Source organism: Rhinopithecus bieti, unplaced genomic scaffold, assembly GCF_001698545.2.
Source record: "Rhinopithecus bieti isolate Rb0 unplaced genomic scaffold, ASM169854v2 scaffold_3714, whole genome shotgun sequence".
NCBI lineage: Eukaryota > Metazoa > Chordata > Mammalia > Primates > Cercopithecidae > Rhinopithecus > Rhinopithecus bieti.
In genome coordinates, this window is record NW_016804161.1 from 347,101 (window position 1) to 370,688 (window position 23,588).

A 23,588-nucleotide genomic window follows, 5' to 3' on the forward strand; every position below is an offset into this window, starting at 1 on the left:
TTTTTTTGAGACACAGTTTTGCTCCTGTTGCCTAGGCTGGAGTGCAGTGGTGCGATCTCAGCTCACCGCAACCTCCGCCTCCTGGGTTCAAGTGATTCTCCTGCCTCAGCCTCCCGAGTAGCTGGGATTACAGGCGTGTGCCACCACGCCTGGCTAATTGTGTATTTTTCAGTCGAGATGGGGTTTCTCCATGTTGGTCAGGCTGGTCTCGAACTCCAGACCTCAGGTGATCCACCTGCCTTGGCCTCCCAAAGTATGACCTTGAGGGAACTCTTTTTTCAAAATTCTATTATTAAAAAATTCAAACCTACAGAGTAGTTGAAAGAATCGTACAGTGAACACCCACCACCTAGATTGCACAGATAATATTTTGCTATGTTTGATTTATTACATATTTATCCATCAATACATCCCTGTATCCACCCATCAATATATTTTATATGCATTTCAAAGTAAATTGCAGACATCAGCACTCTTTTTTTGTTTTGTTTTTTTAGAGACAGGGTCTCACTCTGTCATCCAGGCTGTAGTGCAGTGGCATGGTCATACCTTACTGTAATCTCTAATTCTTGTCCTCAAGTGATCCTCCTGCCTTGGCCTCCCAAAGTGCTGGGATTACAGGTGTGAGCTACCATGCCCAGCCTAGTATTCTTCACCCCTAAACACTTCAGAATTAACGAGAGTTCTACATTTGTTTACTTTTGAGGTAAAATCAACAGACAGTGAAATGTACAAATTTTAAGTGTATACTCACTGAGTAATGAGGTTTTGATCTGCGTAACTCAAAGTCCTTTCAAGATAGAAAACATCACTGTTACCCCTAAAGATTTCCATCATGCCCCTTCCTAGTCAATCCCCCAGCACAGGTAACCACTGCTCTGATTTGTTTCACTACAGATGGGTTTTGCCTATTCTAAAATTTCATGTACACAGAATAATATACCCTAACATTTGTTTCTTCTTTCAATAACAGTTTTATTCAGTACCTATGATAGCTCACAGACATACATGTGATGTCTCTTCAATGTGAGTAATGAGTTCTCCCAGACTGACCAAAAGGCTGAAGGCATTTCTAAGGCCTGGCCTGTGACCTCCTTCCCTTTGCCCTCCAATCACATTGTCACTGAGAGATCATAGACAGTTGGGCTTCAGAAACAGAAATGCAAGTCCTGTGTCCCATTTGAGCCCTGGGCTCTCTCTTGCCCATCACCCTCCACCATCCAGACTGGCCCTGGAGGTCTCTTGTCAGCTGCACGCCCACACTAACTTCCCACACCAGGGCTTCATCCACATTTCTCTAGCCAGGTGTGCAAAAGAGTGTCACAATCTCAGTCCAGGCAATACCCAAGTGGGTAAAAGTACAGGTGAGTGGGCAGCTGGAAGGAACAGGATAAGCAGAGGCATTATGTGGTCCTGTAATTCTGTGGGGGCGGGGGGGGGGTGGTACAGGGGCGGAGACTAGGCAGGGGCTGGAGAAGAAAACATTAAGAGAGGGAACATCACAGACTCCTGAGCAATCAGGGCTGGGCAGCTGAACAGCGCTTAACTGGAGCCACTGGGACGCTGGGCACAATGTTCTTGCCCTCTAAGAAGGACCTCAAGACCGCCCTGGAGGTCTTTGCTGTTTTCCACTGGATCTCCATTGCCTTTTTTATCAGTGAGTCTTCAGCCTTTGGTAGGGGACCAACCATCCTGGTTTGCCTGAGACTGAAGGATTTTAGGGTTGCAGGATGTTCAATGGTCAAACTAGGGTTGTTCCAGCAAAACCAGGAAGGTTGGCCATGGTATTTGTGGGATCTGTGAGTGTCCCTGTGGGCATGTGTGTGTGTGCATATGGGTGTGTGCCTATGCAGGGGTGTGTATATGCGCGTGTATGCACATGGGTTTTGCTGCAGGTGTGAGCCCTCCTGGGTCTACATTGGGGTGTAGAGGGCATGCTTTGGGAAGATGAGGAGCAGTTCCACTGAGGCTAGCCAAGGAAAAGGGCTTAGGTGCAATCACAGGGACTCAAGCAAACCACCAGTGACAGACAGTTGGGTCAGGTGGCAGACCGAGGCTCTGGAAACCTCGTCCAGAGGAATTTGACCATTTATCCATCCATGTCTTCCAACACCTACACTACAAACACTTGGTCAAAGTTATTTCTATGCTGGCCACTGTGTTCTAAATGCTGAAACAAATCATTACTGTGGGAAGGGGTCCTAGAAAACACTCTCACCTTTCCAGTGGTTCAGATGAGTACCGGCTGGAGTCAGGGACATGAATTAAGTGACCTTGTAAACTATCTAGGAATAAAGAATGTAAGTAGGCCCTGGTGCACAGAGCTGGCACAGAAGCATGCCAGTGAATAGGAAGGGTGGGCATTCCTTACCTCACCTCACTTGTTTTCAAATTCCAGGTCTACTACTTACTATCTGTGCAATTGTTATCCTTTCTGAGTCTTATTTTCCTCATTTGCAAAGTGAGAGCATTCAGGGTGTATTAATCAGGATGGTCTAGTTATGCCATGCTGATAAATTTACCCTGAAATCTCAGTGGCTTAACTCAGCAAATAGTTACTTCTTGTTCATGCTGAATGTCCAACATAGGTTGGTGGGAGTCACCGCTCACTGTGGACACTAATACTCAGGCAGATGGAGGCACCACCAAATTGTGTCGCTGCAAAATGGAACTTGAGGGATTACCAAAGCACGGGAGGGAAAGTGAATGGAGAACTCATCCGCAGTCCTTCCTACCTCCACCCAGAAGTGACAGGCAAGAAACCATTAGCTGTCGCCTCACTTTGAACGTCCTTAATTACTGATGAGATTGAGCATCTTTTCATGTTTATCAGCAATTAGTATTTCTTTTTCTGTTAACTGCCCATTTATGACCTCTGCCCATTTTTCTCTTGAATTTGAGTTGACTCTTGAAGGACAAATAGGAAATAGACAAAGAAAGGAAGAACATTTGGGGCAGAGAGTGGGCAACACATGGAAAGCTAGGATGGCAAAGGGCACATAATGCATTCAAGGAGCTGCCAGTGGTTAAGTGAGGTGGAGGGTGAGAAGTACAGAATTGGTGTTCAAAAGATATTGAATGAATGAATGAACAAACAAGAGAGGGAAGAAGGAAGAGACTGGAGAAACAGGCAGGGAACAAATTGTATAGGGCTTTGTAAACCATGGAAAGCAGTTTGGACTTTTTCTGAGAGCCATGTGGAGCCATGAGGGAGATTGACACAAGGTGATGGCATCAAAGATTACTCTAGCTGTGTGAAGCAAACTGATCATAGGAAGATAGAAGTGAAAGGGGCAATGCCAGGTAGGAGGCTGTTGCAGTAATCCAGATGGCAGTAATTTGGACCAGGCCATTAGTGATGGTGATGCAGAGAAGAGGAAAGAAGAAGGGAGATTCAAGAAATTGGAGTCGAATTAATAGGACTTGAAGATGGGGGCGGGGCACGAGAGAAATGGAGGGAGCAAGACTGAGGGATCAGGTCCCAGTGTGAGCTGGCAGGGGCGCAGGTGGAGCGGAGAAGGGTTAAGGAGGAGAGTGGCTGAAAGGGGATGAGTTCAGGGACAAAATGAACTCAGAGGACTCCTAACTGGAGTTTGACTTTGGGTATACTAAGAAGTACAGAGAAGGCAGGCAGAAGAGCTCTCAGTCCTGGCAGCAGACGTGGCCTGCCGGTGTTTGCCCCTTTCTCACTAGCTCACATAGGGCAAGTGGGGCAATGGCCCTTCGGAGGCCTCTCAGCTCTTCACTCTAGGAGTGCAATTGAATCCATTTGGACCGTAAAGGCCTTGAGAGAAGGCCCTCCCAGTAAGTGAGGGAAATAGGGCAGATATTGGTATTTTAGTTCCCATCTTGCAGATGAGGAACTGAGGCTCAGCAATGTCTTTGGTCACACACAGTAAGTGGCAGATCCAAGATTCATCACATCACAGGGCACCCCACCTGAGGCCACACTTACAAGATGTCCCCAGCACTGCCTAGGTTTGAGCAGAGCCTAAAGGAAACTGGGAGGTGTCCTCTGGACTAGGCTCATGCCTCTGTGTACTTCTCGAAGAAGTCAGTAGTGTCATATGGTGCTTATCAAAACCCAAGAACTACTGGCCTTTGCTCCACCCTTAATGCTCTTTCCCAAGGCAGTGCTTTTCAACTTTGTTGGATCTTTCTTCTGGGATTTACTTCCATATTTCTAAATCTTATTATTTGCTGATGTAACAATTTTAGACATTGTCTATTGACTTCCTAATATGGAAGATGAGAATTTGGCTGTATACACTATCACTGGAACTTCCTCTTTCCCCATCCTCCCAAAATTGTTATAGCACAGGTTTTGGTTAAATGCCTATGACTAGAAAATATGATTCATAATTGAGCTATTTAGTCACCAAGATTATATTTCCTTTCCCATGGAATTTCTTGTTTTCCCTGAAGTTAATAATTGCCTTGTTTTATTTTATTTTTTTAATGTAATAGTTTTAAAATCAATTTGGAATCTAAGTACTAAATAGTTTTACAGAAATAAAACTTTTCTGACTTATACAGTAAGGGATGAGCACTGATACGGTAATTCCTAGATCCTATCATCATTGCAATTTGACAAAATAATTTCAAAGTTTATCTGGAAAAGAAACCGTTGAGATTGGAAAAGAGGAAGCACAGTTGTGAATGTTCCCTACGAAATGTTGGGCAGAAAACTGTTACATAAAAAGCTTCACAGACTCTAGAATTCACAGATAAAATTATTGAGTACAGGTCGGTGGCAGCGGCTCATGCCTGTAATCCTAGCACTTTGGGAGGCTGAGGCAGGTGGATCACTTGAGATCAGGAGTTCGAGACCAGCCTGACCAATATGGCGACACCCCGTCTCTGCTAAAGATACAAAAATTAGCCAGGTGTGGTGGTGCGTGCCTGTAATCCTAGCTACTGGGGAGGTTGAGGCATGAGAACTGCTTGAACCCGGGAGGTGGAGGTTGCAGTGAGCTGAGATCATGGCACTGCACTCCAACCTAGGTGACAGAGCAAGACTCCGTCCAAAAAAAAAAAAAAAAAAAAAATTGAGTACAGTGATCTTGAAACAGGCACACAAATTTAATATTTCATAGTGAAGCATCCTAAAGCCATTTAGGGGATGAGTTTCTTACCACAAAGTATCAGGAAAATCGTTCATTTCATTCAGAAACTCTAGTTGTAGCCTTACTCATACCATGCACTGAAATGAATTGTAGTTAATTGCTTCATTTTACATTTCTTTTGTTATTTATTAGAAATCTATTAGTTATCACGAATTCACCCTCTGAATCTCTGCAGACATATCAATCTCTCAGTATGGGCAAATACAACAAGAATCTAAGTCCCCCCATCATTTTATTTCCTTTAGAACATCACTGCTGGAGCTCAGTGTCTTCCTGTTACAATTTGGCCTCATGCACAGCTGTCACCTCCAGGGCCCTTGAGGCACCTTGGGTGCAAAATTTAAGAAAGTGCTCACTCTCAGGGCTGTGCAAGTGATGGGCCAGTACTTGCATGAGCTGAGAGTGAGTGTCTTGCTCAATGTTGTGCCCTGGGCACCTTGCTCACCTCTCCCTATCCCTGGCCCTGCTTGCTGCTTTCCTTCATTGGGTCATTTTTTTCCTGGATTCTATGCCTTCCTCTTTCTTGGTTTACTCCCTCATTTTGGTGAAGCACATTCTCCAGTAGTTTTCTGAGACAGAAGCATGGGAGACAAATTATCTGAGACTGTGTGCATCTGAAATTTCCTTTATTCCACTTATATACTTGATTAATAGTTTGACTGCTTATATAATATCTTAGCTGTGTCTAGTGTAAGTATTTGAGTCTAGAGTCTGTTTGGTTCAATTTTTCGGGGAACAATCCTCCCATCATCTAGTTGTGTAGGGGAGGAGAGGGAACCTGGGGTTCTAATTCCTTGGCAGACTTTCAACCAATCCTCCAGTTTTTCTAGCCCTGTGCCTCATCCCTGCCTCTTGTGGCACCTGATGCCTCCAAATTCTGAGTCTTTCCTAGATCCTCCAGTGCAAATAGGCTCACATCTTGTAGGCATCCCCCTTGCAGGTAACTAGATTTTAATTTTTTTGTTCTAAGTCAGTTACCCCCTCCTCCATCTGCTGTCCTACATGGAAATGTTTTGCTAATATCTCTTATCTGCTGTTGGCATCTCATTAATTCTCTTTCTCCTTGTGGATCTATATTTTAAAAAACATTTTAATGATAATTTTCATGGAGCTCCAGCAAGAAGTCAAGGCAAAAACTTGTGTTCAATCTGCGATGTTCAATTTGAAATGTTCTCTGTCTTTTCTAACCTTTTATTGACCTACTTTCCCAAATAATCTTACTTACGGCTGCCTTAAAAACTGAGTTCAGTAATAATTCTGAGTGTGGCTCCCTATGACTCATCTCTAGTAACTCTTCCTAACTACACTAACCTACAGCTTTCCTATCTTACTGGAACTTAATACAGCTCAGTACCTTATTCTATTCCGGTTTGTATTTTTCTTTGTTTCTTTGCCATCTGGTGTGCTCCCAACCGGGCTGAAGGTGGGTTTGTGCTTTCCCTGGTATTCCCTTAACTAATGCCTCAGAGAGAAGATATGGAGAGGAGGATGTGAACTGGAGGAAAACTGTTCCAGGATTTCCCACCTCTGGTGGCCCACCACTGGCTCACTGCCATTGACCACACTGCAGGCGGAGCCCAGTGCAGTGCTGGAGCAGGGCCCAGGGAGGAGAGGGCTTACAGTGTGAAGCTCAGCTAGGGAGGAAGACACCTTGCCTTCTAGACCTGAATCAGGTTTCCAAGACCATATAGGAGAGGGGGCTGGGGACATGGGCAGGTGGGCCAGGTGCTGGGGTGAAGAAGTGAGAGTGTTGAGTGGGTATGGGTGAGAGAGAGTGCATATGACCTTGGGATGGACAGAACTCCAGAGAGAGGGTAAGTATGAGGGACCACTTGAAATTCATTAACTCTGGTCTGGGCTTCCTGCAGTAACCACTGTGACCATTGTCAACCTCTACCTGGTGGTGTTCACACCATACTGGCCTGTCACTGTGCTTATTCTCATCTGGCTGGCTTTTGACTGGAAGACCCCTGAGCGAGGTAAGGGTCCTGCTGGCGCTTTGTTGCCACATGCTCTTTCCCCTTCTCTCATCACAATCCTGAGAGGCTCTGGCCAATTCCCAGACAGCCCTTTAGCCTGTCCCTCCCTGGGCTAGAGAGGCTGAGGGAAGGGGTCCTTTTAATGTGGTAGAAAGGCCCAGATCAGAACTGGAGTAGGTTAGGGGAGGGGCAGCTAGTGAAGCAGAAGCTAGGCCTGTCCTAAATTGCCCTGATATGCCCACCTTCCTTGCCACTTAAGAGGCCAGGAAACAGCAGGGGGTGAGATCACCCTAGGGCAGGCCCACAGTGGGAATGGACAAAGCTTGGCTGCATTGCCTCTGTTTTCAGGCGGCCGCCGGTTTACCTGTGTGAGGCGCTGGTGCCTGTGGAAACACTACAGCAATTACTTCCCTCTCAAGGTCAGTAGGCCCAGGTCCCCACTCAGGCCTGGGCTCAGCCCCGACTTCAGTGCTAGCAGTTGGGTCAGGCTAGGGGTGGAGGGCGCCATCCACATTGAGGTTTTTGAGAATGACGCCCCCTGGAGTTGTACATTGGGCAATCTGCATGGCTAGACCTAGCCGTCCTTTTCTTTTCAGATCTCTGCCCAAAAGAGGAGTTCTCTACCCTGGGGATAGCCCTCCTGATTCTACTTTCTTCCGCAGCTTCTGAAAACTCATGACATCTCCCCCAGCCACAACTACATCCTCGTCTGCCACCCTCATGGGCTCTTGGCCTTTGGATGGTTTGGCCAGTTTGCCACAGAGGCCTCAGGCTTCTCCAAGATATTTCCTGGCATCACCCCTTACGTGCTCACACTGGGAGCCTTTTTCTGGATGCCTTTCCTCAGGGAATATGTAATGTCTGTAGGTAAGTTGGCTCCTAGGACACAAAGCCAAAGAAAAAATGGCTCCCCAAGGGAGAAGTGTAGGGGGATGCATGAGAGCAAGGCCAGCTCCCGATCCCCTCTGTTCTGAAACAGCTATCATAGGCTCACCTGCCTGATGTGAGGCTCCTTGCACTGTCCCTCCTTTGAAGCAGTAGAGAGGAAATTTAGAGGTTTGGGAAGTGGCCAATGGCTGTTTGGCTTTTTCTATCCACCAGGGGCCTGCTCTGTGAGTCAATCTTCCATCGACTTTCTGCTGACTCATAAAGGCACAGGCAACATGATCATTGTGGTGGTTGGTGGACTGGCTGAGTGCAGATACAGCCTGCCAGGCTCTTCCACCCTGGTCTTGAAGAACCGGTCTGGTTTTGTGCGCACGGCCCTTCAGCATGGGTAAGGACAGCTCCAGTCCAGGCTGGGGGAAGGGATCCAAAAGTGTTGCAGGGAAAGAAGAAGATGGGGTTTTGAGGAAAGGACATCCACAGAGAGAGAAGGAAGTATACAATACATTCTTATGAACTATGGTCATCAGGAAGATAATTTTTATTTGTCAATTAAAAAAATAAGTTAAAAAAAAAAAAAGAGGGAGGAGGAAAGCCACCTGTGGGTTGAAGAGCTGGGACCAGGTCCTGGAGGCATTTCTGCTGAAGTAGAAAGGGCAGAGGGCCAGCCCTGAGCCTGTTCTCCCTCACAGCAGCCCCTCATCTGGGCCGGTCCCTCTATACAAGGGGACTGGCAACAACTCTGTCTCAGAGAGAGCCAAGCTTAGCTTGTGTTAAAGTGAAGAAAATCAACTGGCATGGCCCTTGGGTCTTACCTTCCAACGTTTCAGACCCAGGGGTTCCCAGGAGGGTCTGAGCTTGCCTCCTCCTTTAGCTTACTACTGCTTTGCCCCCACAGGCAGCCAGGGGTAGGCCATGGAGCTTCCAACTTGGACCTAGGCACAGCTGGACTGAGGTCTGGGAAGCCTGTAGGCAGACCCAGGGATCACGGGCCATCAGTGTGTCTGGCATTTGACAAGGTCCCTACCTTTCTGGGCTTCACAGGATATGCTTTTGCTCTGCAGGGTGGCTCTAATACCTGCCTATGCCTTTGGGGAGACGGACCTCTATAATCAGCACATTTTCACTCCTGGTGGCTTTGTCAACCGCTTCCAGAAGTGGTTCCAGAGTATGGTACACATCTACCCCTGTGCTTTCTATGGACGTGGCTTCACCAAGAAATCCTGGGGCCTTCTGCCCTATAATCGGCCTGTAACCACCATTGGTGAGTGGGCCTTTCTGCTGGCAGCCTCAGTCTAGGACACAGGATCTAGCTCTGAGGCTGAACCTCAGCTCTGACTCTGCTCAGAGGCAGGGAGGCTGGCTAGGATGAGTGGCAGCTTTTTGAGGTGAGGATGGGGATAGTCTGGGCTTGAGGCCTGGGGCCTATTCTGAGAAATGAGCTAGTCTGATGCTTTTCTCTTTTCCTTCATTGTCTCCCCTGGCAGTCGGGGAGCCTCTACCAATGCCCAAGATTGAGAATCCAAGCCAGGAAATCGTGGCTAAATATCAGGCACTCTATATTGATGCCCTACGTAAACTGTTTGACCAGCATAAGACCAAGTTTGGTATCTCAGAGACCCAGGAGCTGGAGATAATTTGACAGACATCCCCAGCAGCCTTCAGCCTGACTGGAAGGTATGGACCCAGTGAGAACAGGAGGACAAGAGTCACCTATGGGGCTCCCGCTCCTGATTTAACCAGTCCTCCTTATGGGGAGGGCCTGTTCATTTGCTTGTTTTCTGCACTCCTTTTCTCACTTCATTTCTTTTTCCTTCCAGCTCTTTTCTGCCCTTTCTTTGCAGCTACAGGAGAGAGAGTCCCAAGAAACAGGGAAGAGCCTAGGGGAGAGGTGCCCTGAAGGCACTTTGGTGCCAGCATTGAGGAAAACAATGGACAAAATAAAAAGCCCATGTTCTGATACTGCCTGTGCACCAAACTCCTCTGTTTTGAGGGCTCTAGGATCCCTGCGCATGTCTCTCCTTCTCTAGCTGTCAAACAGCCCCATCTCCTGGCATTGAGCCCCATCTCCTGGCATTGAGTCCTACTTCCTACAGGAGTAGGACTGGGGCCTGCAGAGCCAGTGGGCTTTGAGTTCAAGCTCCACCAACTTCAAGCCATGTGACTTTGGGGCAGTCAGTCACCTCTGAGCCTCCTTTCTTCACCTATAAAATGAGACTAACAATCTGTCCCCTGCTTACCTCAAAGGCTGTTGGGAAGATGAAACAATATTGGATGTGATTGAACTTTATAAACTGGAGAGCTACACCAACCATTTTCTTCTCCAACCATTTTCCTCACTTCCTATCCCTGAGCAAACAATGCCCTAAATACCCTCTGCTACCCACTAGCCCGCACTCACTTTCCGCCTCATAAAGCTGTAACAGAATGGGTTGGACTCAGGCCTAATTTTCTCTCTTGTTCCCTCAGCAACTTGCCTATACTTGCGTGGCCCTATAATTCTGCCCTTTGTTTGAGAGTCAGCCAGCCTGCTCAGGATGGAAATGAGGCGCCTGGCTTTTAGCAGCCATAAAGAACTCTCCTTCTGAATGAAGTCTCTCAGACTCTTGGTCTAATGGCTGTTGCAATGACAGGCTACGAAGTTTGGCTCACAGCCCTCTCATTCCATTCCTCTTGGGTGGGTGCCATTTGGTCCAGTGATTTACCTGCATTACGTTCGTCAGTTTGGTCTACAACATCCTGCGTGTTTACTGCAGTGTGAGCTGCTGCCTCTACCCTGGGTGCCTGCCTCATGTGATGATTTGTATACAGTGGCCAAAGACATGCTTCTGCTTTTCTGCTGTCTTCGTTACTTCTTGTGCCAGAGATTACATTTTCCCTGAGCTTCCATAAAGTGTTTTTAAACAGTCTGCAGCTTTCCTGTGACTGGTTTCCTTAAAAAAAATAAAACAACTCTAAGGTGGCTAGAGGACCAGCCTGGGCTGCAACACCCAGCCCATGCACACCTGGCCGTTGCAGATTTGTCGTGGTCTACTGTGTGCACATTGCTCCACCTATACGATGGCACGGGGGTGGGCCCAGGGAAGCCAAAGGATTGGTGGCGGCCCGGGGGGAAAGGTGCTGGGATTGTGAAAAGCGCCAGACCTCTCTTGAGCTACGTGTTCTTGAGCTGCTATCTGGTCTTCTTCCTGTGAGCCTCTACCCTATTGATTTTAGCTCAGGATGGATGGAGGGCAAAATAGGCAAATACTACTTTTCCAGGTAACAGCAGTCTTGGCTGGGAAGGAATCAGACCAGGTTGACACACTTACTAGTTGGGTAAATCTGGGTGAGCGACTTAAATTCGTTAAGTGTTGGTTTCCTCATATGCAAAATGAGCTGGAGGCTGGGTCTACCCAAGCTATTTGGGGCCCAGGCCTGAAGTGTATTTTGTAGATGCCACATTCTTAAGCTGAGAGTCAGTTCTGTGTATTGCTACCCCCGGACAATGTTCCTTTTGGCAGGACATCTAGCCTGCTGGTCATGTGGTCACAGAAGACCTAAGGCAAGCTTGTCTACCCTGTGGCATGCGGGCCAGGATGGCTTTGAATGGGGCCCAACACAAATGCATAAACTTTCTTAAAACATTATGAGAATTTTTTGTGGCTTTTTTTTTTTTTTTTTTTAGCTCATCAGCTATCGTTAGTGTTAGTGTATTTTATTTGTGGCCCAAGACAATTCTTCTTCTTCCAATGTGGCCCAGGGAAGCCAAAAGATTGGACACCCTGACCTAAGGTAATGGGGATGTGGGAGTGTGGTCTGAGGCATGGAGAGGATGTGGGATGTTCCAACAGGAAATTCAGACCATCTTCCTTCTGTTGCTGCCTCTGAAATGGGTGCCTTGGTCTTTCCCCTAGCTCATGTGTGGCGCCATTTGCAAAGAAGCACTTAACATGTAGGAAGTGCTCACGCGGATTTCAAGAACAGACAGGGAAAGCGCTTTATTTGCAAAGAATAAACCATTAATTTACACAAACTTACATCCCAGTTTATATACATTATATATAGTTTATATACACAGTATCTCACACTGGATGCTGACCCCCAAAAGCAGCATTGGGCCTGCTCCAGGCCATTCTCACAACAAAGCCCACCCCCTAATATCAGAACTGGAGGAATATAGAAATGACACACCCCGAGCCCTCCTGGAGAGAGACCTGAAATGGATTAAAAGACAAAAATCAGCTTTATTCTTTGTGCTCACAGGGCCTAGAGGAGCCTCCAGGCAGGGATGGGTCCTGAGGCAGCATTACAGTAGCCTAAGGACTTGCTGGTACTGGGCCAGTCTCCTGCTTTCCAGTCCAGAAGCTAGAGCTAGGAGAATGCCTTGAGAGGAGGAAGAGTTCTGATGAAGGCTGCAGCTACTCCCTGCCTGGCCAGGCTCCTGAAAGGGCCAAGTACTTCCATCCTGGAGATTGTGGGTGGAAGAAAGAAGATGGCCATGTGGGACAGGAACTGCTTTATCCCCTCAGTCTGCTGAGTCTAGAGGTTGGGGCTTGCTCACCACTTGGGGCAGGTCATCTTCCCTCTCTGGGCCTCAGTTTCTACATAAGTAACAGGGTGGAATGTAGGTTGGGCTAGATTCCCTCTAAGGGCCTTTTTAGCTCTAAATTTCTCTGAATCTATTTGCGTCCACAGGAAGTTACATAAACACACACACTCATACGTGGATCAAAGTCTTTGTTTACCTCCAGGGTTCCTAGCTCTTTCCTGTTCAGCAAAAGAAATTTGGCTCAGGATGGACGAAGCGGGAAATAGGCAAATACTACTTCTCCAGGTAACCAGTAGCCGAGCAGCCTCCGCCAGCTGTCTTTTGTGCCAGCTTGGCTGTTGAAGCCCAAGTAGCTGGCAGAGACTCCTGCCATGCAATTCTCCTTCAAACCTCTGTCATCTGCTTGCCCACAAATGTCCTTGTCCCATTCTCCATGCTAGCATTGGTCCTCTGGCAAACTCACACCAGCATAATTCCAAACTGCACGTCTAGTTCCACATTCTCTCATCAGTAAATTGCTCTGTCACTTTGCCAATGACTTAGCAGCAATAGGGCTCCCCAGCTACCTATTGCTTCCCTCATCCCTTGCCCCCTGGAGTTCCTTTGGAGGGTTCAGAATGAATCAAGGGTCCAGTGGAGATCTTATTTCCTTTATCATCCCCTCCATGTCCAGAGAATAGAATGGTATCAGGATGCCCTTTAGGGGCACAATTAGGAAGACTTTTCCTCCTCTCTCCTCACATCTTTCTGGCCTCAGAACCAGTCCTCTTTCAGGTCTTCCCTCCATCCCTGAGAGACCCTGGTAGTATCAAAGTCTCTAAGGTATGGGGGAAAGAGATAAGGAGTCACACTAGTAGTTGTGGGAAGCAAGTTGGCTCCTGCAAGCTGTCTGTAGGGTAATGGAAGGAGGACCTTGCCCACAGTAGGGGCTCCACACATGATGGTTGGCTGGTTCCTAGGATGGGTGAAAGACCATAAAGGCCACCAGCTCTGTGGGCCCCAGAGGCCTGCTGCTTCAATAAGGTGCCAGAAAGATTCTTCTGAACACAAGAGCTCTACGGTTGATGACTGCTTCCCAAAGGAATGTCTGACTCTTTTTGCCACAGAGCTCCTGGCAGCCAAGAGGACAGGTATTACCGTCGAGGAATGAAAACAGGCATCTCTGGGTTTCTCCCTAGAGCCCTCAAGGATTTCAGTTCCAAATTACCACTTTTATTGGTTCTCTCTAGACCTCAAATTCCACACAGTGCTGTGGTATAATGGAACAACTTTGGAGTCAGACCTGGCTGAAGCTCCAGGTCTGCGGCTTAAACTGGTCAAAACACTCTGAGAGTGCTACCTCACTAAGCCTCATCTAAACAATGATGTTTGTCATATTATCAGCCTTGCCTTCCTCAAAAGAGATAATAAAAGAGAAATTATTTCCAAATATGAAGGAGAGGTTCTTGTTGGTTTCTGCTACACCTGCAGACTGTCCAAGGCACTATATAGGAGTTAGGGACAGACACATGCCTGGAGTTCACCTCACCTTGGGTTGCAAGGCTGTCGTTAGCAACCAGACAATGGAGGCCTAGCCCATCACCTCTCACCCTGACCCTTGAAGGGCCAAGCAGTGTGGTTGCTTAGAAAGGGAAGGCACAGCCGAGAAATAAGTACCCGCTGTTCTCGGTGAATTTCAGCTGCCTGAAGGAACTTATTCCCCATCTCCTGAAAAGGAAACACATTTTAGGAACAAGAGGAGCAGACTGTACAAGGCTGGCCTTCCCACGTTTGGGCTGGACCTAGCACTCAGAAGCCAGGCTGAGCCCAGGCACGTTGAAGTAAGGCCCTCGAGGGTCCTACCATATGATCTGGTGGGAAGCTTGGGGTTTAGGGGAAGGTGCATTTGGACCTGAACTAGGGGGCAGATCCCTGCTCAGTGCCTAGACACTGGCTTCTCCTGAGTCTGGCTTCACAGGAGCAGCATGAGCATATGCGGTGACCATGCTCTGCTATGGCTTTTTGAAGCCAGAGTGAAGAAAGACTGGATCAGTATGGCATCAGCAGCTGGCCTTTCAGCTAAGGCCTGGCCTAATGTCCACTTGTGTTGCAGCAAACTTGAACAAAATCCCTCTGTCCTATCCTCACCCCTTGCCCTTTCTAGGCCAGGTAAAAAGGTTCTGCCTTGCTAATGCCCAGGAGCAGCCTAGGGTTTGGGAATTTAGAAGGCTGTGGTGAGGGCCACCTGCTAAGAGTCACAAGTACTAGAAATTGAAGGGACTTCTGGAGGTCATCCAGTCCAACCCTTTGTCTCCAGACAGAATTGATTAGGAATGGATGAAAAACGTTTGTACTCTTTAATAAATGAAAAATTCTCTTTGTGCCCAGGTAAGCTAAAGAATATCCCAGACTCACATGAGCACAGGTCCCAGGTTAGGCACCTGTCTCAGACAGAGGTAGGCTCTGTGGAGAAAGAAGGCAGGAGTTCTAGTCAGGCTGGGAATGGGGGCAACTAGGTGACCCCAGGGAGTTTTCTGAGTGTGGAGCACAGCTGTAAATAAAATGAGAGACGTGTGACCCAAGTACGGATTCAGGGTCTTATGCGGGCAGGTTTGTGGCCATTCCCTGTGATTGTTCCAAGGCAGAGCAAACTTCCCCTTCCCAAAGCCCAGCAAGCTGCCACAATGTAGCTGTCAGCCGGAGTGGGAAGAGTACTCCGACCCTCCTGCAGGCCACAGTATAGAGCAGAAAGAACATTCCCACTGCCAAGGATGCTCTCTTGGCAGGTTTCTCTCATGGTCTCTGCCAAAAGCACCTGCCTTTTCCCTCTCTGGCCTTCTCAGGCTGCAATGCTACCTTCCCACTCCGCCCCCACCACCACCCTACCCAAGAGAGGAGCAGCAGCCCCTTGGGGTCAGATGTCCACCCCCAGAGTCTGGAGTGCACCTCTGCTTTCTCTGGCCTGCTGCCCTGGATCCTCATTTTAGTGCAACAAACAATAGATCTGACAACAGGGACCTCGGGGTTGAAGAGTCATGCCATAAGCCAGTCAACATGGAACCAAAGAAGGTTCTGCTTCATGTAAACCCTGGGGCTCCATCAACTGTCCTGTTAACTCAAGGTCATTCTGGAAAGTCAAGCAGGCCTTGTCACCCTGGAGTCACTGGGGAATAAATAGCACTGAGGCATTTCTCTCTGTGGCTGCAACACCAATATACCTCACTCCACAGCAGCACTTAGAGGTTCTGGGAGTCCTGGCTCCCAAACCCAGGGAAGGGGCACGGACAGAGGCAAAATGGGGGGAATCTAGGATGCAGGGGCTTCACCCAGCCTGATGGCCCCAAAGAAGGTGGTGTGCTTGCTCATGTTGATGGAGATGTCAGCGTGCACCATCTTGACGGCGATCTTCTGCCGGGCCTTGAGGAGGCAGACGCCTGCGGTATAGCAAGTGTTGTAGTTGGTCTTGCCTGTCTCGATGCTGCGTGTGCACTGCAGGAAGGGCTTCTCATCCACCACCACCTCATAGCTGGCAAAGTCAGTGAAGTTGATGTAGTACACCTGAGTGAGAGGCAACAAGAAGGGATTGGGGAAGAGAGGAAAGAGAGGGTAGGGGGCCCTCCCTGTGGTGAATTGACAGAATCTTCTCAGATGAGCTGCCAGTATACCCCATGGATGGGGCAGTGCCATGTGAAGGCGTGCTAGCTGGCCAACAGGAAAGGCAGGGTGACAGGTTGATGCATTGCCCTTCCCCTAATCCATGGGGCTCAGCTGGTTGAGCAAACCTTTCTTACAACAGCACACCTGTCGTAAACTCTGTAAGGCTAAGAAGCATGCCCTATTTGCAGCTTCACCGTTCCCCTGTACCCCCACCCGCCCCTGCCCCAGCTCTGACACGAAGCAGAGTGCTCTGCACATAGCAGGTGTGCACACAGTGCCGTAGACACAAACTGACTTCCACTCTTGAGCACCACGGACTATTTGTGGAGAAACTTAGAAGTCACTGATTCCCCAGAGAGGTCATATAACAACTTGCGATTTCTTCAGCTCCTTAACAGAAGCTTATTCAGCCTGCACCACCCCTCCCTTGTGCCTGGACTCCCCTCACTGATTCACAGTACCCCTTGGGCCTCCCATTTGTGACTGAGGAAACAGGTCCAGAGAGATGGAGAGCTAGCTACCGCAAACAAGACAAAGAATGTGGAAAAGCCCAGGCCCCTAATTTTGTGGCCATAAGGAAGCACTAACTTATGCTCAGTGGCCTAATGTCATGGGGATTTTCCCAGCCTGCATGGGCCACTCTCAATTCTCTCCTAGGCTCAGAAAATTAATTTTTCCATCCTTCACTACCCTTATCCATCATACCTCACACCAAGTTGTGATCTGCCCTCCCCACCACTGCCCCACTGCCCCACCACGTGGAGCTTGGCTCATAGGACATCAGGGTTATGCCCACGTGCCCCATGGGTGTTGGGACTCTCAGATATCACCGTAAATCATTTTATGAAAGGTCACTCCCTCCATCCGCTCTTCAGCTGGGAACAGCATATTTGGGTGCCACATATGGGTCAGGACCCAAGCTACACCGGGGTGCTCAGTGTGCCTAGCAAATGCTTGTTAGCCCACCTTTGCTGGCTGCTCTCATGTGACAGCCATGTGTTGGTTCCATAGTCCTTCTGCCCACCTGCATGCTTGCTGCCCACCCCACAAAAGTCCCAACCTCATGGCTCATCTTCCTCTATCTCCAAGGAGCCATCCCCGTGGAGGCAAACAATCGGGGAATGGGAGTAGATGGACACTGGCGGACTTGGGGAGCGGGCCCAGGGCAGGAAGAGGACAAAAGCAGAGGGAGAAAGGGCTGGGAGAATAACAGCAGGAAGGAGGCAAGAATAGAGGAATAGAAAGATAGGGAAACAAATGGGAGAAAGAGGAAGGAAAGACAGTCAGAAATCTTTGTGAGGTGGAAAGAAAGTCTGCAGGAGCACTATTCATTATAACGCCCGAGCCAGCAGTGTTGAGGGGAGGGGTTCTCAGTAACCCTGGAACTGACTTTCAAAGAATATACTGAGACCAAGTTCAAGTTTGGCAGTGGAGCCAAACAGCTCGGAGGGTAAACAGGGGCCTGAGGCCCTGCAGGAGGGAATCAGATGGCAGAATGTGGGAGGGGCCTTTTCACAGTTTTCAATAATATTTGGCTAGGGAAAAACAAAACAAAACAAAACAAAACAAAACAAAACAAAACAAAACAAAACAAGCTGGCCTCCTCTCTCTTTCCTTCTTTCAACTCCCTCCCAGTGCGGTCCCCCCACCCCCTCACCCAAAGCAGGAAGTTAGCCATTGGATGGTCTTGGCTGGCTCCACAGTGCCCCTATGTGGTCTGCACCGGATCTGCATTCTGGATATAAGAAGAGTTAGGCCTAAGACCGTACTCACTTCTACCTGACTATAGATGAAGTAGGTGCCGTCCACCAGTACCTCCAGCTCCCCGCTGCGGGGATGTAGCTTAAACACCTTGGGGTTCATAGTGATGCGAGACCAGTCATTGAGCACTCCACCTGAAAGATCTCAGTATGAGAGAAGGGCACAGTCACTCAGTACATGTCAGAATAATTGAGGCAACAGAAAATAAATACCAAGGAGTTCACGACCCCCAACCCTATCTCAGTGCAACCAGGGTAGCCTAGAAGGCCAAACTTTAAGAACAGCATTTGAAAGCAGAGAAGCTGTTCTGTTTGTAAAGCAGCTGCCAGGCCTGCTTCAGGGCTCCTGGGCTCCTGTCTGTCTTTATACTTCCTTTCTTGACCCTTGCATCTGGAATGGTCTTTAACTATTACCTTCTAGCTGGTATTTGCCGGAGGAGGATGAGAGTGGGCATGCTGCCCTATTTTCTTTGTTGTTATGGGGCCTGCACAGGCAAAATTCAGACACTGAGTGGCAGGCTAGGTCTTATTATTCAATTTTACTTTCCCAGTCAGAGCTCCTGAATTCCTCTTGTCTCATAGGTTCATGGGTTTTCTCTTTCTCCTTAAGAGATTCTTTTTTATGGTTCTTCCACACCCACAGCTTTCTGGAAAGCCTCCCTGGGAGGAAACCACTCAGCCCACTGTCTATCTGGAGAACCTTAGGGATTAGAGATGATTCAGACTCCACGGCAACTGGGGCTACTGACCACCAGTACCAGGGCCCCATAGGTGAGAGGGATCCTTATGAGAGTGAAAGATAGACTGGCAGGCTGCAACAGAGCCAGCTGGGAGGATAAGAGCCGAGGCACTCTTGGCAAAACATCTGTCTCAGCCCCACCCCAGGCAGGGGTGGAGGGGCAGTTGCATTCCTTTGGACAGTGGAAGCCAGCATGTGAGGGTGGAGGAAAATCTTCTCTTTCCATCCTGCAGAAAGAGGAATGTTCCTTTCTACCATGAGAGGAGGACATCTAAGCCCAGGGAGCCTTTTCCCTTCTAAGTCATCCATCTTGCACCCAAGAAATTATATTTTATAAGTCCATCTTTGGTCAGTTTCAGTAGGTCTGTCTCTCTGAGGGATGAGGAAACAGGCTTTCTGGAAAAGGTGACCATCTTTCCTTGAGGTGGTAAGTAGATGGGCTAGGAGTTAGGAGGAACTGCCCTGGCTGTGTCCCATCAGTGGACCACTCTGCATGACGTCCTCCAATCCCTGACCCCATCACTTCTTCTTCTTTTTTTTTTTTTTGAGATGGACTGTCACTCATTCTGTCACCAAGGCTGGAGTGCAGTGGTGTGATCTTGGCTCACTGCGACCTCCACCTCCCGGGTTCAAGTGATTCTCCTGTCTCAGCCTCCCGAGCAGCTGGAATTACAGGTGCGTGCCACTATGCCCAGCTAATTTTTAAATTTTTTGTGGAGACGGAGTTTCACCACGTTGGCCAGGCTGGTCTCAAACTTTTGGCCTCAAGTGATCCGCTCCCCTCGGCCTCCCAAAGTGCTGGGATTACAGGCGTGAGCCACTGCACCCCACCCCCATCACTTCTTCTGGTAGTACTAAAGGTCAGCACAGACCACTTCTGAGGATTGGCCCAGAGGGGCTGGAAACAATCCTATTGTGTGGCAGTGGGAGCAAAATCAGTGGCTGCTGGCACAGAAGAAACACTATCTGTCTAGATACCGAAACAAATCTATTTTGGCCTGTCTCTGGCCTCCCTGGACAGGTGGCGATCATGGCCCACTCAGGGCCTTGTGGTCCCCAGCAGGACCAATTGGGTTTTGGTGCCATTCTGTTCCTATTTACATTTCTGAGGCTACTAAGTCAGACATGGAGGTGGCAGTCAGGGAAGTAGCTAAATACAGTCATTAAGGAAACTCAGCACAGCCAGTTCAGGACTGACTGAGTTCTTAGAAACTGTCCCCAGGTAGCTGTTTTTTTTTTAACCTTCCTTTACCGTTTCTGTACTCAAAACCCCTCCCTTCCACTCCAAGCTCTGTAAGCATCTAGCATCTTGGCTAGCTTGCTGCTTCCCAAGGCTCCTGGGGGTTCACACATTTTAGGCTTTGTGCACTCTGGGGACTGGACATTATTCCAAAGTGCTGTTCTTTCATGAATGTTCATGTCTCTTTGGGGGAAGAAAATGAACCTTATCATTCAGTGGAGTGTACATACATATCACTGAAGTAGCATAGGGGAGAGGAAAGAGTCAGAAAGATGTAGTTTTGAATCCTGGCTCCTAAACTAACTTGACTAAGAAATATTGGGAAAGTTAATTAACCTCTCTGAACTTCACTGTCTGTCTTTGTAAAAAGGAGCTCATACCTACCTCATAGGGTGGTTGTGAGGACTGGATGAAATTAAAGACAAAGAAAGCATGCTGAAAACTCTAAAGTATCATACAATACGAGGCAGCATGATTTATTATGGTATTATCCAATCTCTCTGGGACTCTTTCCCCATGTGTTAAATGCGGGGATTACGATAAATCAGTGTTTCTTAAACCCATTAAACACATTCTCCCTTTTGATAGACACTAGCATCTTCAACTCCCTGGAGATTCTAACATGCCCCACCTTCCCTGAGAGAAGCAGCCCGTCTGCCCATCTGCGTAGATCTATCAGACAAGAAGAATTTAATTTTACATTGCTTTACTTTCTATAATTTGTATTGTGAAAATATTAATCTAACTACACATATCTCCATGGTGGCTCTGATATAAACTCCATCGCCTGAGAATGCCTGTGCTAGATGATGTCTCAAGTCCCTTTCAGCTCCGTAATCAGTGATTCTAAATGCAATTTGGGTGTAGCAACTGGTCTTGATGCCAGCAATTGCTCAGGACAGCCAGTAGAGGGCATGATGGAGCAAAGAATGACATCGTATGCCAAGGGTACCTCAGGGCCCTGGGAGGAACTAGGCTGGGTGATTATTTGGAGGTTGGGGAGGAGGAAGAGGTGAACCTCCTCTTTAGGAGAGAGCCTATTTTGATTCTTACCATTCTTGACTTGAATTGCTGACCCTTGGCCCTGTAGATGCACCACAGCTGGCTGGCAGGATGAGAAGGATAGAGAGTAGTCACTATGAGTAATGGCTGCTTGCTCAGTCACCGGTCCCATGTTTCCATCCTGGTTTCTAGTCTTCTATTGTAATCCAATTCTGATCCCTCTCCCCTCTCTTGGGATGTTACTGACTACATTTCTACTAGAGGGTAATATGATTTTGTAGCTCTACTGCTTGCTAGCTATGTGACCTCAACCAAATGTAATGCCTCTGAGCCTCATTTCCCTAACTGTAAAATGGGGATTATAAGAATGTCTGGCCTCTCTCACAGGGATGTCTAAAGATCAAATGAGGTGATGGATATAAAATTGCCCTGCAAGCCGTCAAGCACTGTGCAGCTGTGTAGATTTAGCACTGTGGCCACACAGCTGTGGCGAGGGAGGCTGAGATGAGACAAGGCAAGGCAGCAGAACCTGCCAATAGAGACAGATTAGGAAGCTCAAAGACTGGGAGGAGCTCTTCAGGCCATTAAAGGCAGACACCCAGGCTAGGCTGGGCCTGGAGCTGGTTGGCTGTTTTTCAAGGACATACTCTTCAACTCTTCAGGTCCGGATCCCAGGTGGTCTGAGAGCCGACAAGGTGTCTGGGGTGGCTGGGGAGTTGGAGGCTCAGGTGAATAGGTCTGACTGGCAGCTTATTTCAGCTGACTACTGGCCCTGGCTATGGTGACCCTGGGGTCTCCTGTGAAATGAGGAAAAATGATCCTGGCAAGACACCCTTTCCTTAGCTAAAAACATGCCCTGGGGCAAAGCTTTTCTATTCATAGAGATGGGAGGGGGCTGTGAGTGAAAACCCTCAGAATCTCCAGGGTGTTCTCATGAAATAAAGCCTCAGGAAATCTAATAAGAAGCTAATTTAAAGGTGGCTCTAGCCTGTGGCTTTCCTTCCTACCCAAGAAGAGAGCAATCCCCAGCCAACCTGGTTTTCTCGAGTTCCAGCTTTATCAGCAGCACCTGCAAAATAGGACAGGACAATCAGAGGGCATAATCTTTTGACTTCCTTTTCCCGTCACCTGAGCAGCTAGTGGTGGTGAGCCGTGCTCCCTGCAGCCAGCCCTGTCTGAGCTTTATTCTCCAGGGCTTAGAGATGGAGGAAGAGTCAGAGTGCACCTCTTCTGTTTCCTGCTCCGACCTTCATCTTCAGTGGGCCCAGCACCCAGCAGGGAAACTTCTGAGTATTGCCTCTGGCCAATATTAGCCCAAGGCAAGCCCCACCAGGCACCCATGGAGAACAATGAGAGGGCATTCCTGTCACTGTGTGACCCTGAGACAATGGCATTGGCTTCTCTAGCCTTTTGCTCCCTTTCTATCAATTTTCTTCATAGAGCCCACTGCTATTTGTAAATATCTTGTTTCTTTGTTCTCTTTTCCTCTAGGAGATAACCTCTATGAGAAAAAGGACCATGTATCAATATGTTTCTTTGTATACAGAAAGTGCTCAATATTTAAGGAATGATTGGATGAAAAAACATCCCTAACTCCATCTCTTGTGGCCATGGTAACACTGCTTAGCCCTGTGTGAAGTACAAGTTAAAGAATCTGAATTCTGCTGCAGAATTCTTGCCCCTGGAGAAATCAGCTGTAAGGGTCCATTTCTTTAAAGCCCCAAGATACAGGGCGGGGGAGTGGGGAGCAGGAGGAAGAAATAACAACTGACATAAGCCCAGGCAGTCTGACTCTTGTCAATGCCAATTAGGCAGGTTTGGATCTGCATTCATACCTTTCAGATGCCCTTCAGGGCTTAAGGAGAAAGATGCAAAGGGATGAAATGACATTTGAATGGCAAGTGTGGTAGGGTAAGGATCTAGTGCAAGAAGCACTTGGTTCCTGGATGGGACAGCCTTGGTACCTGGGTTTGCTTTATCCACAGACTGAGTGACTCTTAAGTTTCCAACTTCTTGACCATTAGTGACTACTTGCTATGGGAAAAGCACTTCAGACTTCATAAGATGAAACTATCCTGTCATTTTGTTCAGTCCTCAACTTTCCACTCCATAGCCTGTTTCTATGCAAACATCAGGATGTGGAGCTAGATGCAGGGAATCAGAGAAGATTAAATCTATTCCCCACTGGAACTCCAGTGAACCACCAGGGCCTCTGTCTCTGGCTCATAAGAATTTTACTGGTCCATTACAGGGAGGCCAAGAGTCAGGGAGGGCTTGTGATAGAAGGGTTGAGATGGGGTAAGAACAGGTGGCCTGTCCTTGACAGGTTGGTAGATATAAGAAGCTAGAGCAGGTCAGGCCCTACTGGCTTGTTCAATTCCTAGTTTTACACTGGTCTTGGAGAGCTGCATCCCTCATTGCACACCAACCCCATCTCCACCGTTTGAAACTGCTTTCAGGATCACCCAGTCTTGTTCTCCTAAAGTACTTGTAAGGCACCTGGTGGGGTGGAAAGACAGGGGAACTCACCAGAAGGTCCCTGGAGGCCAGGGGGTCCTTGAGGACCAGGAGGACCTGGAGGACCAGGTGGTCCCATAACCGTTGTTCCTGGAATTCCAGGAATCCCTGGAATTCCTGGGGGTCCCTGGGGTCCTGGAGGTCCTGGGGTCCTGGAGGGCCATTGGGTCCAG

The 23,588-nt window shown here is 48.2% G+C and overlaps 2 protein-coding genes across 2 annotated transcripts in view; one reads left to right on the forward strand and one right to left on the reverse strand.

The window, feature by feature from the left end:
• Positions 1-1,572: 1,572 nt before the first annotated feature.
• On the forward strand, positions 1,573-10,899 carry AWAT2 (acyl-CoA wax alcohol acyltransferase 2). The gene is made up of 8 exons (XM_017867049.1): positions 1,573-1,657; positions 6,995-7,105; positions 7,454-7,524; positions 7,768-7,972; positions 8,207-8,381; positions 9,055-9,254; positions 9,478-9,667; positions 9,811-10,899. The coding sequence occupies exons 1-7, from the start codon at positions 1,573-1,575 to the stop codon at positions 9,630-9,632; spliced, it is 1,002 nt and encodes a 333-aa protein (XP_017722538.1). The 3' UTR covers positions 9,633-9,667; positions 9,811-10,899.
• A 1,045-nt stretch (positions 10,900-11,944) lies between these two features.
• Positions 11,945-23,588, reverse strand: part of EDA (ectodysplasin A) — an 88,170-nt gene continuing 76,526 nt past the window's right edge. Inside the window, 6 exon segments of the mRNA XM_017867039.1 lie at positions 11,945-16,058; positions 17,931-18,061; positions 20,950-21,001; positions 21,933-21,967; positions 23,428-23,565; positions 23,568-23,588. Of these exon segments, the coding sequence (XP_017722528.1) occupies positions 15,807-16,058; positions 17,931-18,061; positions 20,950-21,001; positions 21,933-21,967; positions 23,428-23,565; positions 23,568-23,588 (629 nt within the window). The 3' untranslated portion in view covers positions 11,945-15,806.